This window comes from Lissotriton helveticus, chromosome 3_1 (genome assembly GCF_964261635.1).
Source record: "Lissotriton helveticus chromosome 3_1, aLisHel1.1, whole genome shotgun sequence".
NCBI lineage: Eukaryota > Metazoa > Chordata > Amphibia > Caudata > Salamandridae > Lissotriton > Lissotriton helveticus.
Window position 1 is genome coordinate 1,098,521,672 of NC_136061.1, and position 18,278 is coordinate 1,098,539,949.

At 40.8% G+C, this 18,278-nt stretch overlaps 1 protein-coding gene across 2 annotated transcripts in view; it reads left to right on the top strand.

Moving 5' to 3' along the window:
* ITGB6 (integrin subunit beta 6) overlaps positions 1-14,864 on the top strand; it is a 238,631-nt gene extending 223,767 nt beyond the window's left edge. For both annotated transcript variants that reach the window (XM_078681677.1, XM_078681676.1), the window contains exon 16: positions 8,656-14,864. In XM_078681677.1, coding sequence (XP_078537803.1) covers positions 8,656-8,766 — 111 coding nt within the window. In that variant the 3' untranslated portion in view covers positions 8,767-14,864. The remainder of the gene's footprint in view (positions 1-8,655) is intronic.
* Positions 14,865-18,278: the final 3,414 nt, after the last annotated feature.

Consider the following 18,278-nt stretch of genomic DNA (forward strand, 5'->3'; position numbering starts at 1 on the left):
AGGCCTCTATCCAGCATCACAGCTGATTTTCGACTGTAGATTTGGGAAGAAAGCACACCTGCCCAGCCTCGACAATGCTCACGATTGTTTTTGGGCTGATTTATGCATCACTGAATTTGAGCTTCAACTGTCCATCATAGTGGGTAAATGGCGGGAAGACGGTTCATACCGCAAGTGTGTGGGCGGGGCCAAACGGGCGAGGATTCCATGCGAGCACACATGCCTCTGGTGTGTATAAAAGGTCAGAGACCGATCAGAGCAGCAGATGAAGAGAAAGAAGCTCCTGGTCACAGGAACAGCCAGGGGATTGCGCTCGTGAAAGTCAAGGATGCAAAGGCCTCCATCCAGCATCACAGCTGATTTTCGACGGTAGATTTGGGAAGAAAGCACACCTGCCCAGCCTCGACAATGCTCACGATTGTTTTTGGGCTGATGAATGCGTCACTGAATTTGAGCTTCAACTAGGGCACATGCTTTATTGATATCTGTAAGTGCTTCCTGTTGAGGTTTAATTTTTGTGACAGGACCATCGTGCCAGAATGAACCCTGCCCTTCATATCCTGTAACTATTTTAGGATGGCGCCGGCAAGCTGCCAGCGCCATCCTGAAATAGTTACTAAGTTAGCTTCAACAGGAAGCACTAATAGATAAAATAAAGCAGGTGCTCGAGCACCAGCTTTATTTTATCTATTTGTGCTTCCTGTTGAAGCTAACTTAGTAACTATTTTAGGATGGCACTGGCAGCTTGCCGGCGCCATCCTAAAATAGTTACAACAACTTCAAGCTTGAAGGCTTGAACTTTTGCCCCCCGGATCCGCCGCTCGCGGATTTGCGGATTTTTGGTAAATTCGCGGGAGTTCGCGGATCGCGAATTTACCGAAAATCCGCAAAATCCGCGAGCGGAACGGATTTTGTGCTCATGCTTACTGATAACTTCTTTACTATACACGTGTCCCATATCACATCAGTCTTTGACAGAGGCACTCGCTCTTTAAAGGCTGTAAAATGTTGTATGCAGCCCAGACACTACATTACACTTATTTAAAACCTTCATTGGAGATTTACAGATATAGATAAAATACAATTTCTACATCACTGAATCCACTTCAAGTGTCTGCAGCATTCTTCAAGAGAACGTTTAATTGCTACTGGATTTTGGAGGCTCCTCCTCATGGACATTCTCAAAGACCAAATATAATGAATGCTATGTAGATGGCACAGAGATTTACCTGAAAGTACCAAATGAGAGAACTCCACCACCTCCAAAGTAGTCTCCACCAAAATGATGACAAGAAGTAACCAAAAAATAAATAGTTATTGATAGAAGTTATAATCGTGGGATCCTGCTGCATGCTCCAATTCACATACAGTATTCATCTGACTGTCATGCTGACTGAGTAAATCTGTGTGGTATACTGTAATAGTGACTTCTAGTGGCAGCAATATAGCCAACCAAATGAATGCAGCCACTAACAAGGCCTTCTTCCCACTTTACCAATTGAATAAATTCACCTCTAAATGGTATGTTATGTTATAGGAACTTATAAAGCGCAGCGGTTACCCGGAGGTGTCCTGGCGCTAGTTATTATCCCTTGGGTAAAGAAATGGTAGACTGTTATTACAGGTTAAAAAGCCAGGTCTTTAGACTCTTCCTAAATGTCAGGGGGTCTGTGCTGTTTCACAAGTAACAAGCATTGGCATGGACAATAGGTCTCGCCCTTGGGACCTTATAAGTGTTTAGCCATGCAACAGTTAATGTTGTTGCAATAAGGATATTGTGCTGCATAACTAAATACTTATAAGGTTCCAAAGGTGAGACCTATTGACTATGCCAATGCCCATTGTTTCTACAAAGTGCTACAAGCCAGATCAGAACGTGCCAACCCTAGCAGAAACCAAGAGAAAGGAAAAAGATCATTGTTATGAACATATACACATCCAAACGGGAGCATAACATTACCGGCTGTCCTCAGAAATTCAATTTAGTCATCCATGGAAAAGATCTGAAATATCTCCGTTCCTTTGGTATCTATTGTGCTACCAGTCCCTGCAGCCTGCACTGCTGTTACTCAAGTAGAACGGAGTTGAGAAATCCGCCCTCATTGGAAGACTACTGAAAGTAAACATACAATCTAGTTTGGTCATAGGCAGTATGCTGTAGTCCAAAAGGATGATTCCCGCATGAAAATAAAATTCCAAGAATTAAAACGACAGAAACCATTACAACCTCCCCAAAGGCCGACCCCCCCAACAGTGCGAGTTGAGTCACTGACATGCTGCTCAGGAAAACAGTGGAGTCATGTGAAGCACTGTCCCTCTAAAAAGAGCAAAAAGTAAACAAGCTACAATGTTGATGGAGTCGCGGTGATAACCATCCTCTTCTTGCAGCTTGATACGCAAGCTTCCTGCTGAGTTGTAGTAAGGCCTCACAAGGCAGCCATTTACAGGCGGGTGTGTTCACTGCAAATGCTGAGTAAACAGCGGCTGCTGTTATCGCATCTGGCCATTATCTGTGATAGTTACTGTATGGAAACAAGGGTGCGCGCCTCACGCTGAAAGTTTTAAAAAAAAAAGGCGTACAGGCTGCAGCAGTAGGGACGTCAGAGAGGGAGAGAGAGGCCGAGGGGTGCACCCAGTAGTGGCGCCCACGCTTGGGAGAGCAGTCTTCACTTTTTAAGCACTGCACTCGTGCTTGTGGTGTGCAGCTGTGTGCTCCCGCAAGGTAGATGACGCCACAAGCTCAAGTGCAGTGCTTGAAAAAGTGAAGAACGACGGCTAAAGGCCCTCCTATGCAGCGCATGCGCACTGCGTAGGCGAGACCTAAAATGGAAGGTCGTTCCAAGCTTTTGCAGCACGCAAATTTATTGTGAGCCATGAACCACAGAAAATGGCATCTTGCTAAAGCTCAATAATATCACCTGCCACGACTATCGCCTACCAGAACATTAAAAAGTGTAAATTGTGCTGGACAAATATTGTGCTGGTCTATGGAAAAGGTCTGCCAGGACCTCAATTGTCAGAGATCTGATCTTTCTCTATGTATGGCCCAAATCAAGTTTAAAATATTATGCCTCATGCAAGCTTTTGTCTGGCGTTGTCCTGCCACTAACTCAACCACCCGCCAACATTGTAATCTAGGAGTCCAGTGCTTCTCATTGCAAGTCGCAAAACACTGGGACAGCATAGACCACCAAACCCCTGTTCTTTTGGGGAAGCACTCGCAAAAAAAGAAAAGCACCTAAAGCCAATTAATCAATTAGTTATTTAAAGATGTTTTGTTCTGCTGCACAATATTGTATACACCAACAACTGTTTATATCTCATTCTGCATTTCAATTTCAGAAATCCCCTTGCATAGCACAACACAGAACTAGTAAAATATTGACTCCTAAAAATCTCCCAATCCTAACGCGAGACCCATCTAAACCTATCTGAATAAGTTGTTATAAAAATCACTCATGACAATCATTTGCATTTTTACTATTAACTTATGGCAGCCACTTAGATCCACCCGTTAGGTATTTTACCCAGTGTTCTCATTGACGTATCTGCTGCCAAGTGATAAAATGTGGATTTTATTATTAGGGTGGTGGAGCTTTTCATGCCAGTCAGTGTTTGCTTCACAACGTTATTCAAATAAATACATGTTCTCTTTAAAAGTTCAGCTACCATGAATGTGTTTTTGTTCACATATGGGAAAATAATATGGTATTAATCAATTGTCACAATTGTGATTAAAGTTGGATAGTTGTTAAAAATTACAGTACAGGAAAAGTGGGGGATTGCTAGTGCAGCGTATTCAGGGCAAAAAATGACTTAACTGAGATTTAAAAAAAATGTCAAAAGCGTGATCTAAATAGAAGCATGTCGTTCTAGACTGAAAATAACCATCCATCACAATCAAGCGCCCCCAGAGGGCCAAGGAAGGGAAGCTGCAGGGCAGGAGAGAAATGTGGATTGAGCACCAGGATGGTGTTGGGTGAGGGGAAAGTGGTAGGGCCTCGTTTTACTGAAACCTTGTCCCATATGACCGTTTTTGTAGAGATGGTAATATAGGCGCTTGGCGGCCTCATATGTCTGGGGAGCCACGCCATGTCCCAGAGGGGTTGACATGCCACAGCTCGATCCGTATGAAACCAATGCATATTGTTTTATTGTACAAACTACTCTGAGACGCAGCGGAGGTGTGTAGCCCAGTAATAATGAAGGAGGGTAGGGCATCTCAGCCCTCACCCATCCCGAGGGAGCGTCAGTACCGTGTTTGATAAGAGCGGGTGTTTCCCACCCGAAATAAAGGAACGAATGTCACATTGGAGGTGCAAGATCTCATCCTGAGGGTTCAGTGTAGGAAAACTTTGAAAGATGTAGAGTATTTTTGTCAGAAGAGACATATTTTCCGCATTTATACAGCCCAGCCATGAAACCTGAAAGGGTTTCCAACGGCAAAGGTCCTCTAAGACAGATTTCCGATATTTTGGCCAATTGACCATTGCCTATGTGGCCAAAGTTTGAGTGAGCTGGAGGCCCAGGTTTTTGATGGAGTGAGGGACCCATTGGAAGGGTGTAAGGGATTGTAGCGCTGGAAGGTCCACGGGAGGGATAGTTAAATTTGGTACTTAGACATATTGATCATGAAGCCTGAGAATTACTCAAAGGCATGGATTGTCTGTACAAGCACCGGAAGAAATGTCTCTGGCTGAGAAGAGTCAGGAGAAGGTAGTCAACGAATAAGGCAATCTTTTGGGTGCGAACCCCAAAGGATATCCTTACAATATACTCCATTTTCCAGATGACAACTGCCAAGGGCTCTATTGCTAGTGCAAACAGAAGGGGCGAAAGGGGGCAGCCCTTTCTGGTGCCCTGCTTTCAGTGTTCGGTTTGGGATAAGCCTCCATTGACCTGGATTCTCACAGCTATGGCGTGTAGGTGCCCATAATCCTGTCAATCATTGCAGGACCCAGAACTATGCTCCGGAGCAACGCCTTTAAGAAGGGCCAGCTAGCCCTGTCAAAATTCTTCTCTGCATGAAGCGAGTGGAGGCAAGATGGGATAGCATGATGGTGAGGCTTCTCCACTAGGTGGACCAAGCGGCAAATATTGTTTTCTCCCTGTCTGTTATGTATGAAGCCTACTTGCCTGGATCTATAAGACCCAGGAGTCAGAGCTCCAGTCTATTAGCTAAGATTTTAGTGTACAGTTTTGCTTCAATGTTTAAAAGTGCAATGGGGCGATCAGAGGCACAAAGGGACGGGGTCTTTGCCTGGTTTTAACATTAGCCAGGTTTCAGCTGCAGCAATGATGGGGATGAGCCCTGAGGTAGCAGTGAAGGTATAGAATAGGGCCAACAGATGCTCTTGCAATTGCAGAAGGAATTTGCGATAAAAGGCCACTGGAAGGCCAACGGGCCCTGGAGTTTTACCAAGGTGGAGGCTCTTCAGAGAATGCTGAAGCTCCTCTATGGAGATAGGGGCTTCTAGCAACCCCTGCTATCCTAGTTGATGCATAAGCCCAGTGACGAATGAGGTATACAGGGTGCGCCATGATAGGGGTGTCACATGAGTATATTAAAGCTGACAAAAAGGTAACTTTGATTATACTGTATGCTTGTAAACCAGGGTATTTGTATGTGTAAATTAAATCCCTGCACTTGGCTTTGTGATTTAGACCCATTGAGGTTCTCAGTCTCATATTCCACTCAAAAATTAGATGGTGGATTTGCATCTTTCCAATGACTTAAAACTGACACTCTTGAAATAGATTGTACTCTGGACTATCGAATATAGGAATATTGTGATACCTTAATATCATAGTCAAAATACTGCGGACTAAAATATCGAAAGTTATGTGCGTGTAATGGAAGTATAGATTTACTATTCTTCGGTCCACATCTACATACTATGAAGATATAAATATATATAATCAAGGTACATACATGTGAAGTTGGGTACAGAAAATGTATATATACTTAACTTTCAGTTGTTTTGTCTGGATAATAATGTGTAATGATATTCCCTTCTTGGTATTCAGGAACAACACCCTGGAAATCAAAATTACCAAGAACACAAAATTACTTTTACTCCTTTGCCTTATTGGGTATGCAAAAGTATTACCTACAATAGTCAAGTTAGAAGTAGCCTCTATAAATATCTGTAAAATTTGCCTTACTAATAAATAAAGAAATATCAGCACCAAATAAACTAAAAACTTGTCACAAGTCACATATTGGACCCATCAGTTCCATTACTGTCATATTTGTGGCTACCAGACGTGCTCCTTTTGGGGGTGTAATTTCATATAAACAATTGGGACACGTTAAAAAAGTATTATTTTGAGTTTTTCAGCTCTCAGAAGCCTGTGTATTCGCATACATCGATGTTCCCACTTAAAAGGACTCTCTTCCATTCTACGATATTTCTTTAATTTCAATAAACCTCTGTAACCAGAGGGGTTGATTCCGCTACTATAAAAAAATAGTATGAAAATACAAATATCAACTATTTTGTTGTACATACCAGTCGCCAGATCTCCAGAGTTCATTTAGTTTCATATTCTTCCAGTGAACTCTTGAAAGTAAATATGATCAAACTGGGTTGTAAGTTATTGTACCTCAGGTGCAACTCGCCAAAGTGATAATGTACCCCCTTGCAAATCTTTGGCAACCAAGGCGAAGATGTGACACTACATCTTCTCCAAATCTAGGAGGCATGCCTGAAGGTACCTTTACAAAAAGCACACGCACATGAATAGCTCTATGCTCCTTTGAACTCTACCACTGTCAATGTCTTTAAAACATGCAGCTTCCAGGAGTGGCCCGTGTAGGTAAGAACAGTGGGGCGGGTTGGAGGGTGGGAATTCGACACACGCCCGGGAGGGAAAATTCAATAAATCATTATTTTTCCCTTGTCGTTCTTTGTCGAACCTAACCACCCACCACTCGGCCTCACCACTCTTACCTTCACGGGCCGCCGCTGACAGCTTCTGGAGCCAGTGGTTCCCTTCCTCCCAGGCACCTGGGTATTTTACCATGATTATTCTGCAGACTTCAAATTCAACATGAACTAGCAAGGTTAAGTTCCTCTGAAGACATTAAATGGAACCAAGCTTCATAATGTCAGGAGATGACTATAGTGACAATTGAATGGTAATGTTTAAGAAAGGTGATTGCTTGATTAAAAGGTAATGAGCATGTCACTGTTAAATGAAGATGGTAAAACATATTGAAAGATGCAATGACTACATCTTTGGCAATGTTGCGAGGCCTTTAAAAAGAGGACTGTATTCTTGGCAGACATATTTGAAAATTGTGTGTTGCTTTGTTCGAGTTCTACCACAACCTGTGTTTGTTGACGCACAATATAGCATTATCGATAGCAGCCAGGAGCAATACCTGCCATTAAAGGCTTCTCATTCAAGGCACACAATGAGGGAGAAGAGTTTAAATGAACAGTATAGACCGAGGTAGACGGTCTATAATGCAATTAGAGTATTCAAACAACTAGGGAAAGTATGGTCAACATTAAACAGGAGGAAACCGAAAGACAAGCATTGAAACGTTGGAGCAGAAGGTCTCTACCACTCATTATTGGTTCTGCCACTTAATTGTTATCAAAGGAGCTCCTAGAATTCCAATTGTTACCACCATTGCCCGTAACTGTGGTAAATAATGGCTGTTTATTGCCCTCCCTGAAATGATGGGCCTGCGCCATGGGCAAACGCGTATTAATAGTCATTATTGCTCTGCAGGTAAGGGCAATAAAGCTATAAGCTGTCTACCACCCAAAAAGAAGCACAGTGGGTGCTAGAGCTATGACTCACCAGGGGCTCCGAAAAAATGTCAGGACAGCCCTCCGTTGTCCTTCTCCGTATCTTTCTCCAGATGGAGCTCTGTGGCGCACCTCTGCCGCTCATCGCTACATGTGTGCGGTTTCTCACCGTGTCTTGGTAAGGGAACGCCTAGATGGCCAGAGAAAAAAACTTAACGAACTGCCATGTTTTTTATTTTTTATTTCTGCCCTGTGGCAGTTGGGCTCACAGTCTCTCAGCGGGGCACAAGGGCAGGAGCCACATACTGCGGTGTGATCAGGGTCATCCGATGTGGTGCAGCTCCCAGTAATGTAACACAAGGTGATGGGGCCTCCCCTGCAGAATGCAAAAAAGGCCCCTCAGTTTTCCGAATGTCACCGATAATCATTGACCTGGGGCTGAATGGGGCACCCCAAAGGGATATGGGGCCGCTGGAAGGTTTAGGCCCCCCCTGCATCGCAGGAGCTGCAGAGACTTGGTTTGTGCCCCTGGTAGTGCCAGTTTCCACTGCACTCCCAATGCTTGGATGCAACCAAGCAGAGGGATGACTATGGCAATATTCATTAGCCTATCCCTGCAGAGCACACTGGAGGGACAGGGAGCTGGCTGCCTTGGGATACCGGAAGCAGGCAATTCCAGTAGTTATAACCCTAAAGAGAGAGTTCTGATTGGTTGTCTATCTCCCAATGTTCCAGTGTGAGTGCTAATGTGTGTTGCTCCACCACATCAATCACTTCTCCAACACAAACTTCAAATATCACGTGATTTTATTTAAATGAACACACTACCCTCGCTCATGTTGATTTCATACTGTCAGGCTGCTCTGTTGACATAATTTTTCTGTTTACACAGGGAACAAATCCACTGTATCGGGGCTCTACCACAACATTCAAAAATGTCACCTACAGAAGACACGACCAAAAGATTGACATAAAGGACTCGACGAATCATGCTGGCACTTGAGAAGAAGTGAAAGGACACTATTTAAATTAGCCGCCGTTGGCTGGACACTTTTAAGTAACTGGAAGTTCGAGACAACACTGGGTTTCAGCAAATTCTATTTTATGTGAACATTTTTTTCTGGGTGTGAACAAGCGAAAGAAAAGCAGAATAGGAGATTCTACTTCACTGGCAACTCACAGGTTAACAGTGCATGAGTTTCTATAGAGTGTGAAACAGAATTATCTGTTGGGACACCTTTCCAGCTCACATGGCTCTCGGTACATGTTTCTGATCTTGGCCTCTGTATGCTGACACGTTTTGACATATCATTAATTAGCATGTTTCGACTGTGGCAATTGGTAAGACGCATGGGAAATATGTCTGGGTGTCACATTTAATCCGCACCCATGCACAGAAAAAGCTGAATTTTGCAGCAGCAAGTGAACAGATGCCACTGAACAAAATTCACGAAGACTGATAAAAATGTGCACATGCACATCAATTTTTTGCTCAAGTTGAGCAGTAGTTAATGCAGTTTTTGTAAATGGCTAGGTGAGCCATGCAAGTATAAGCCTGTACTTGGTTAAAAGTAGCATATATGCTCAGTTGCTCAGACATTTCCTCCCAAATGCATCTATTTATTGCCTGTGTGCAACTGATTTGCCCACATGACCTCCCAATCTCTCCATGGAAAGTCTATCAGAAAGCTTGGTCACATGGTAGAGAGTAATGTGTAGCAGGCCAGAGGAGAAGGAGGTGAAAGAGATTGTGCAAAACTCAATGTTCCATGTGAATTGTTTGTACACATCTAGGACTGCCAGCACGCAATGATACCACTAACAGTTAATCAAACAAAGACCCTTTTCACACCGTGCTCGTGCTGTCACAGGCCTTGGACCTTGGTGTCTTTTGCACTTTATTTTAACAAGTACTTCCAGTGCATCACATTCACAACAGAGGGAATTTCACAGTCCAAGCAACGCTGATGTCTACATTGGGCCTTGCGCCCAATGCACTAGCGCGTTTGTTGACGCATGAGGTGCTGTGTTGATTCTGCCATGCAGATCTTTTGTAGTTTGTTTGGAGGCTTGGGAGGAGGCACTGTAGAACTCAGAGCATCATTGCAAATAGCATACTAGTCATAACCACAAGGTGAGGCATTCAATGATAAAAAATATCAGACAGGGTAAAATGGTGACAGAGTCACGTGTGTAGCTGCAACTTATCCAGCAGCACACACAGCTTCACTTCTAGATATCTGAAAGTACCTGCCTGTTAGGCAAGTAGGTGAGTACAGCTACAATAGCGCAGCTATAAGTTGAGGATGAGGGAAATATAATCCCCTCCCATGAGAGTAGGGTTCATCCCCCAACCGAAATTCACTCAGCTTTTAATCCTTTTGAACTTGATAAAGATAAAATGAGTGACACTTTCATTCAGTAATAATTACTGTGCCTATCTGAATTGCTTAGACACCTATCCCAAGGTATGAAGCGCTTTAGAAAGCATGGTGGAAACGTATTTTGCAATAGTCTCAATGGTGAAGCATGGCCATTCTTGTTGACTCATATTTCGCTGTCCGCAACTAGCTCACATTGAAAATCTACCTGGAAGACATCAGTATGCAGAATAGAAGAGAATACTCATGTGTGACTTGACTCAAGAAGTTGTGAGTTGTTGCAAAGGCTACCTATGGTGTTCCTAAATATTTAATGTATGCTAGAGCATGCACACCACAGTCCGTAAGTGCATATACGATGCTCTAACACTGGATCCTCATTCACGCCACGGTGCTCCACAAGCTGACAAGGTGAGAAATCATCTTTCTACTGATGACACGTGTGATAACCAAATACCACATCGCCTTGTGAGCTGTACTGTCAAAACATTATGGAAAAAATGTCCACCGTCACAAATACCCCTTTAGTTATTTATTAGTCTTTTATTAGTATTTATTTGGAGGATTTCTAGAGCACTGCTCATTGTTTTTTCTTGCTTCTGAACACTGAAGGTGTTTCAGAGTATGCGTGGTGGAAACTAGTAGCAGAATAACAGACCAGTCAGTAATGGTGGGCCAGATTATATATTCTATAATACAGTTGCAAGTAAGTTCCTTTGAAGGCCACCTGGAAGAATTCTTTTTTCAGCCACTTCCTATGGGTTCCCCGGCATGAGACCCTAACTCCCAAAATTCTGCCTCCATATTGGACAAAGGTCTGGGAATCAGTGATGGTAGACCAGCCCTAAATAAGGTCAGCCGACCACCACAATCTGGTGGTCCTGTGGAGGATGTCCTGCTAGAACAGATGTTACTGTCTGGGTAACTAGCTAAGGCTCCACCAATAGTAATCCATTCATTCCCCACCTCTATTGAGAACATTATTTAGAATGGTTGCTGATGCACACCAGCATGTAATAATATATGGCACTATGTAGGTGCTTCCAAGAAACATTCCCACTGTGCAGTGTGTGCATTACATTTTACCCAGACTGAGCCTCTGGAAAAGATCTATGTCTAAAGCGCCAGATGACTTTCAGAAATGGGTCTCCAAAATTGTGGATTTAGCATGGTGTCACTGATGTTCAGTCCTTGCGGTCAATTTCCCTGGATAGGACACCTACTTGGCTCTTAGTCAGTGAGCTTTTTGAGTATGGCAAACGTTTGTGGTGAGTGAAGCAAATTACTGAGTGTGGTAACAGTTGGTGTTAGTTGCAGATGTTGCTGATCATGCTTGTTCTTGATATATTTAGTTTACTGGTGACGAGAGAGGGGTGCACAGCACCTCAGATGTTCATAAATCAATTGCAGTGGCTCATCTTCTGTCTGCAAAGAAATGGTTACTGTGAAGAGGAACCTGCAGTCTGAGAAGATATTGTATGATAGGTGTCAAGGTCATGACGTAACGTTCCATGTATCATTTGTGTTGTTGATTCCAATCTATGTCTGACAACCAAAGGTTGTGAGAACATAATAACTTTTTGTTTGGGTATCTGATGTACATGGTGCAAGGCTAGACTGCCTGGCTGTGATTGTGAGTCAGAGGGCGGGTAACACCTGTCCTTCTTGAGATGATAAACATTTGCAGCTGTATTTGCAGCCAGGTAAAACCCCAGGTGTGCCCAATTCTCATTCTCTTACTCTTGCGTGTTAGCTTTTACGAACCAGTTAACTGCAGGACCGGTTGGTCATTTATCTTGGCACCTTTTGTGCCCTTGACAATTGTACTTCTTTACAAGGGTATGTTACAAAGGCTCGTCTTTGTGTAGACAATTTAATGGCATCAATCTAGTGTATGTGTGCAGAGATTATACAGTTTCATAATGCCCATGAATACAGCGCCACTTTCTGTCCTGACGACATGATTTGCATAGCAGCTGATTTGGAGGCCTGCCTCCCATGAAAAAGAAGCCTCAAACATCATTCCCTCTTCATTGGGATAATGGATCACTAAAGGCGTTTTTAAATTAATTTTGAGTGCTCTGATGAGAATGCATGTATGTGAGATTCTTTAATATTTAAAGAAAATGTAAGAAGTTAGTGGGATATGAATTCTCTCTCCTAGTGTTCCTAGAATGCACGGTCTTCCATGTGACTTTGTAGAAAATATTGGGGCTGATTGACATGTAAACATATGGGAAGCAGTAGAAAGGAGTACTCATTTATGTACTTTTTAACACTTTTTGACACGTCTTTGTGAATCAGCAATCTAATATATAGCTCCCTATTACTGAAAGAGGAAAGAGGGCCCAAGCTCATGCTATGTTTACTAATTTATTGCAAATATTCCTTGAATATTGCAGTTGTAGTTCAATTATAAATGTTATGTGATCAATTCACAAAGACATGCACAGGTACATAAAAGAGCTCTACCTTACATACTCTAAAATGCCTTTGTGAATAGGCCCCATGTGGTGCATGTACAATATAATTCTGTGAGTTGAACACTTGCATTGATTATGTGATTGCATGTCAGTTTGCATGTGCTGTCAGCATATTAAAAGGTGCTCCTGTCTGGATGGTCATGGCAACTTCATAAGTATGGAACCTTCTTGTTTCTTGTGAACAGCTGAAATTAGACATACATCCTACACTTGTGTATGAATTGTCAGTTAAGCACTGAGGATCCCTAGAAAGAAGAAATGAAGTGCCATGCTAAGAGGAATGCCCTAAAATTCAGTGATGACCAGTAAGTGATACGCAGGTCTGGTGTGCAATTGCCACAGCTTTTAGACCCTGTATAGAGATGTTCACCTCAGTTATGAACCAGATAAGAATGGTTCAAAAAGACACAGAGTTCAAGATAGAAAATGTATATTCTCGTTGGCAAGTTGTGTTTGAGTCTCTCAGGTCTCTATTGGGAGCACTTAATTTTACCCAGGAAATGCTGCCTCATCACTTCCGTTTTGGGTGTGGCCTTGGCGATGTCACTGCCATGCAAATTAACTATCGCCTTTTAGAAATTAACTCTGCAGGTACATATAATTGTATGTCTAATATAATTTACTGATGCATAAAACCCCTCTGAAAAGTCTATTTTAGAAACAAAAGCCACAAAAGTTACACATCACTTATTACATGTTGGTCAGATTCTGGTGATCCAGTTCAGGCATGAACAGCCCTGCTCATCACACTGCTACAAATTCAACATTCAGCCAAACATTTTGGCAGACTTTAGATCTTTCTATCTATGTGTTGAGTTCATTGGGAAATATCATTTCATGTTCATCTATATTAGATATTTAAAGAAACAAGTGAAAATACAAATACAATATCCCAAATAACTATTGGCTGATGTAATTCAGAGTTTTAAGTGTACTTATTTATCGGCCATAAAGCCTGGTTGTACTTGTTATCCATGGAGTGGGTAGTAGGATTTTTCAGATACTCACTGCAGCCAACTTCACTTACCATATCACAAAATGTAAATAAAGGTATCAGGCAATTGAGACAATGTTCAATGTAATTTCTCACAGTTGTATGTACAGCACACTGATATCCTCAGGCAAAGCGCAATTTATAAGAGTGGGTAAATAAATAAATTAAATGAAATTGGAGGGACTTGGGAAAGAAAACATGTTTAAGTCTACCCACAGGATGTGGTCTATTAAATGCATATATTTTACACTTACATGTTTACTGTAGTTGATAGAAAAAAGAAGTCAGAGTTGATCTTTCATACAATTTCAAGAAGGAAATTCAAATAACTTCTTAGTTTGAAACTTAGCCACACCTTTCTCAAAGAAAGAGGACACTGTTTCCTTTCTGACTCCATTATAATTGTTACTATAACAGTGTTAGTACCAGCCCAAAGTAACATTGTAGGCAACTTTGTAGTATCCATTGGCTTTGCTAAAACTACAAGGACTGCGTCTGCCCAGAATCAATAACATACTGTAACTGTTCTCACTGTAAAATATCATGTTACACTATAGTAAGTATTCCGTTGGTTTTTCCAGGCTTTATGAGAGGCCTTATTTTCGCTCAATTGTTCTGCCTCAAAGCAATCTATCTTTAATTTTGCTATGAGAATTGTTGCATGGTAGAGAGAAAGTCACTTTCACTCTGACTTTATTTGTGTAATGAAAGTGGTAGTGATTTCCTTCAGATCTCAGGCCTTTAATTTCTATAATTAATGTGTTTGTCCATATTTGAACGTTTCTCATGTAAATTATAGATCCTTTTCGTTTAGGCCCTCAAAATAACCTAACATTTTAAATTTGACCTTTCTGAGAGCCTTCTGCAGTCGAAATATAGATTCTCAAGCCATCTCTTTATTGAACTAACTTTTAGAATGATACAGCTGTTCCTCAATAGTTAGTATCAAATTCAGAAGTTGTGTGTAGCTAGCTGTTCGTAATCATGTTACAATTATTTTATGGACTTGTTTAGAAAGCTGTAAAACTATTTTCACCTGCCTTGTGTTTGATAGGGATTAAAGTGCATAGCCATGGGCATATTCACTATGATATGAGTTTCCCAATTCTCTAAGAATGTGCCGTTTATTTGACACTTTATAATAACTATCTGTCCAAGATTTGTACCCAACAGCGATTCAACCACTGCTCTGTACATTCATTTCTAAAGCAGTAATTTGCATATTAAAAATCATTTGAAAGAATAGGGACTGGCCTTGTGGAATTCCCATCATATGTCACAACATTTCCAATCTGTGTCATTAAATGCAACTTTCATACATCTGCTATTCAATCAAAGCTCAGTTCACTGGCATATTTGATCTTCAATTCTAATTACATGTACTATGAATAGTAACATTTAATGGTAATATGCAAATATCTCTGCAAAGCCCTACCACGTCATTTTCAGCTGGTAGTGGACCAACGTTTACATTTAGCCTCACAAGTAAGCCAAGAATTTTACTTTGGCATTAGCTACTGTGTTAAAATACATTGTGGTGCATTTTGTGTTGCTTCATTTTTTAATTCATGGAAGAAGGGCTGTTGAAAAAATCACAACCAGCTTTATGCAGCATACACTCAGAAAATTATGCCCTCATCAATAAGTCATCAGGAATGCATCAAGCAGCCTCAGATTTTGTAAACAATGTTCCCTAAATCTTCCCTACATGCATTGACAAGTATTTATATCTTTGTGCTTGTAGTTCAGTTTTTTCATAAACTTAACATATCATTTGTAACAACCATTTGACACACTGACCTCCTCCAGTCTCTAAACCTTAGCTGTGGCAGATCTAGTCAAGGATCCAAGGAAATATCATTTCCTGCATCATTAATCAAGGGTGGAGTACCACTGGGCCATTCAATGCAGTGACCCTAATGTCTGGCAGTAGCACACAATTCAATGCAGCAATCACATTAAGTAAAAATCTCTTCCAACATCTCTTTAGCTTTTGCAATGACCACTTTATATGCAACAAGTTTGAATTTCCTCCCCTGGAGCTCACGCCACTTTATGTAATACTAGGAGTGATTTCTAAAGTCTCTGAGGATTTCAGTAGCACTGATTGAGCTTGTATTCTCTGAAGAATTCCCCCTAAATGTAATTTTCCCCTAAACGGATGCATATCCCAAAAAGGATTTTGCTAGTCCTCTTGGGCAAGCATTACTCTTGTACAATACAGCCATTTCTCACATAGTACGCATTAGAATGGCAGTGAGGGTCATTTAACAACGAATATAGACAAAGCAACAGGACACATTTAATCAGCGAAAGTTACCATAGATGTGGGAGAAGTTTGAGGGGGGCTTCCTGTTTACTAAAATAGCTGGAAATATTTATGAAAGCCACTCAGTGGTTCTAAATGTAAAATCCTCTCTCTTCTGCACATAAACACACACCCAAATGACCTCCTTTTTAAGGTTTTAAAGAACCAACTTGCAGACAAGAGGAGAGGCAATAAAATTAAAACAATCATGTTAAGAATCTTGCGAACCTCATCTCCCTCACCATATTTCTGTTGATTTCCATGTCTATGGTTAATCATTTCCTTTTTTATAGCACTATCCCTTATCCAGTATTTGTATTACTCTGACTACTTCAGAGTCTGTGGACACCCAGATGAATAAGCTGAGCCTAAATCTTGCTCTGGCTCAGAACAACACTCTACTTAATTATATGACTAAACTAAGGATGTGGAATCCATTCCCAGCAAATGGAGTTTGAGTATTTTCTCAACAGTCCCAGTTCAACCCTGGAGCATTACAAACTTGCAAATGAAAGACAACAATAGCAACATACTTTAGTGAGCACACACACTGATACTTTATAAGAGTTTTCAATGCATAGGGTTTAGGACAGCATACTGTCTAAGAGGACATGTATTCTTGTTGTTACAGAATGTGTTTTTGAGATTCAACTCCAATAAGAAGTGTGACTAACAGGAATTTTTATTCAAAATTATGTTACAATGTGTACCCCCAACTACTCAATAGTCATTGTTATAAAGTCACACATATCTGAGTACAGATAGGTTGTCCCTCTGTTGGAAGAAAATATATTGTAGAACATTGACTCAATGATATCTACAGACGAAAATCAAAACAATATACTTTGTGGTAAAATATCTGAAAAGATAATCCTTTTGTATACAGGCGAGTTAGGTAGATTCTATAACTAAACATATTTTATGATTCGATGCACTTTCTGTTAAGAACACTTGGAATAGTACTAGAACTCAAGCAGGTTTAACCCTTTTGTGTCTAACACTAACTATCTTTGTGAGTGTCCTTGTTTGTGTGGATGTGTTTTTTCAAAGATGTAATATAAAACAAATAGAGATTTTATAGGTTTCATTCATGTCATGGTTGTTATGATGGTTGTGTAGTGATGTGAGACCTTTTAATTGTGGTCAGATAGTTTAGTTTCCACTTTGTGGAAAAAGGTTCACCTTGGCCTCAGACGAAGATCTCAAGGCACACCTCAGTACTTCATGAAAATTTAACAAGACTAGGCGGGTTAATATTACTTGATGTAGAACAGATAATTCAACAAATGTTTTCAAAACTTTAAAAGCTAATAACGCTGGAAAGGAACACTTGCCATTGTGAATTGTTGTAGGTTTGGACATCAGGCTGGACCTTGAACTGTGTAAAGTTTTTTGTAAAAATGTTTTAGTCATTAAAGAACTGAATTATTTAACATAAATATTTGTCAAGAATTGTTTTGAATATGTGTATTCGTACAAACATGGGGCTGAATAACAAAATATCTTTGATTGGCACTGTTCATGGCCTTGGTGATAAGTTAAGGATATGCTTGGTGTCAACACCTTTTACTACCCATTATGAAAACAGGTTTCTAAAGGTGCTAATGTATGACAAGAATGTTGGTGCTTATTTGCTGTGTCGCATTTTGTTATGGCGGTAATGTTCTCCATTGTGTTTGGTGTACATTAGCGCAATGTGATCTATTGTTCTGTGGTTATTGTGTTGAATTCTCTTTTTTGACTGTTTTGTGTGTCCTTTTACATTTTAATTGCGCTTATGTTGTTTTGTGCATGTTATTGCGTTATATTCTGTTCACTTCTGTTTATTTCATACATGTTAACAAATGCCACTACATATCCAGCTGAAAGTATGACATGCCTTCAAAGTAAACATTTATCACTGTCCAAGGTAATCAAAAAACAATGCTCAAGCTCTTCAACTATTTAAAACACTAGTCTGTCCAAGATTGTGAGAGAGATGAGAGGCAGGATCACAAAACATTTTTGACTTGCCCTATTTCATGTCCTTGATGGTATGTTTAGGTGGTGCTTGATCTAAATAACTTTTACGACAGGATTATGGCGACAGGATTCTGAGATGGGACCGTGTGGTAAGAACATTTATGCATATTTGCTGTGGTTGCGATGTATTTTATTGTTTTTGTATGTTGCTCTGTTTTGTGCTGCATACTGCAATGTGATATTGTTGCATTGTAGAGCAGCAGTTTTGCTGCTTTTTGTTTTGACTGTTGTGTTGAGATGTGACATGTTATGTTACAATTGTGTTGTTATGTTGCTTTAAGTATGTTACTGTTTTATGCTCTGTTGTTTAATTTAGATATGTATACA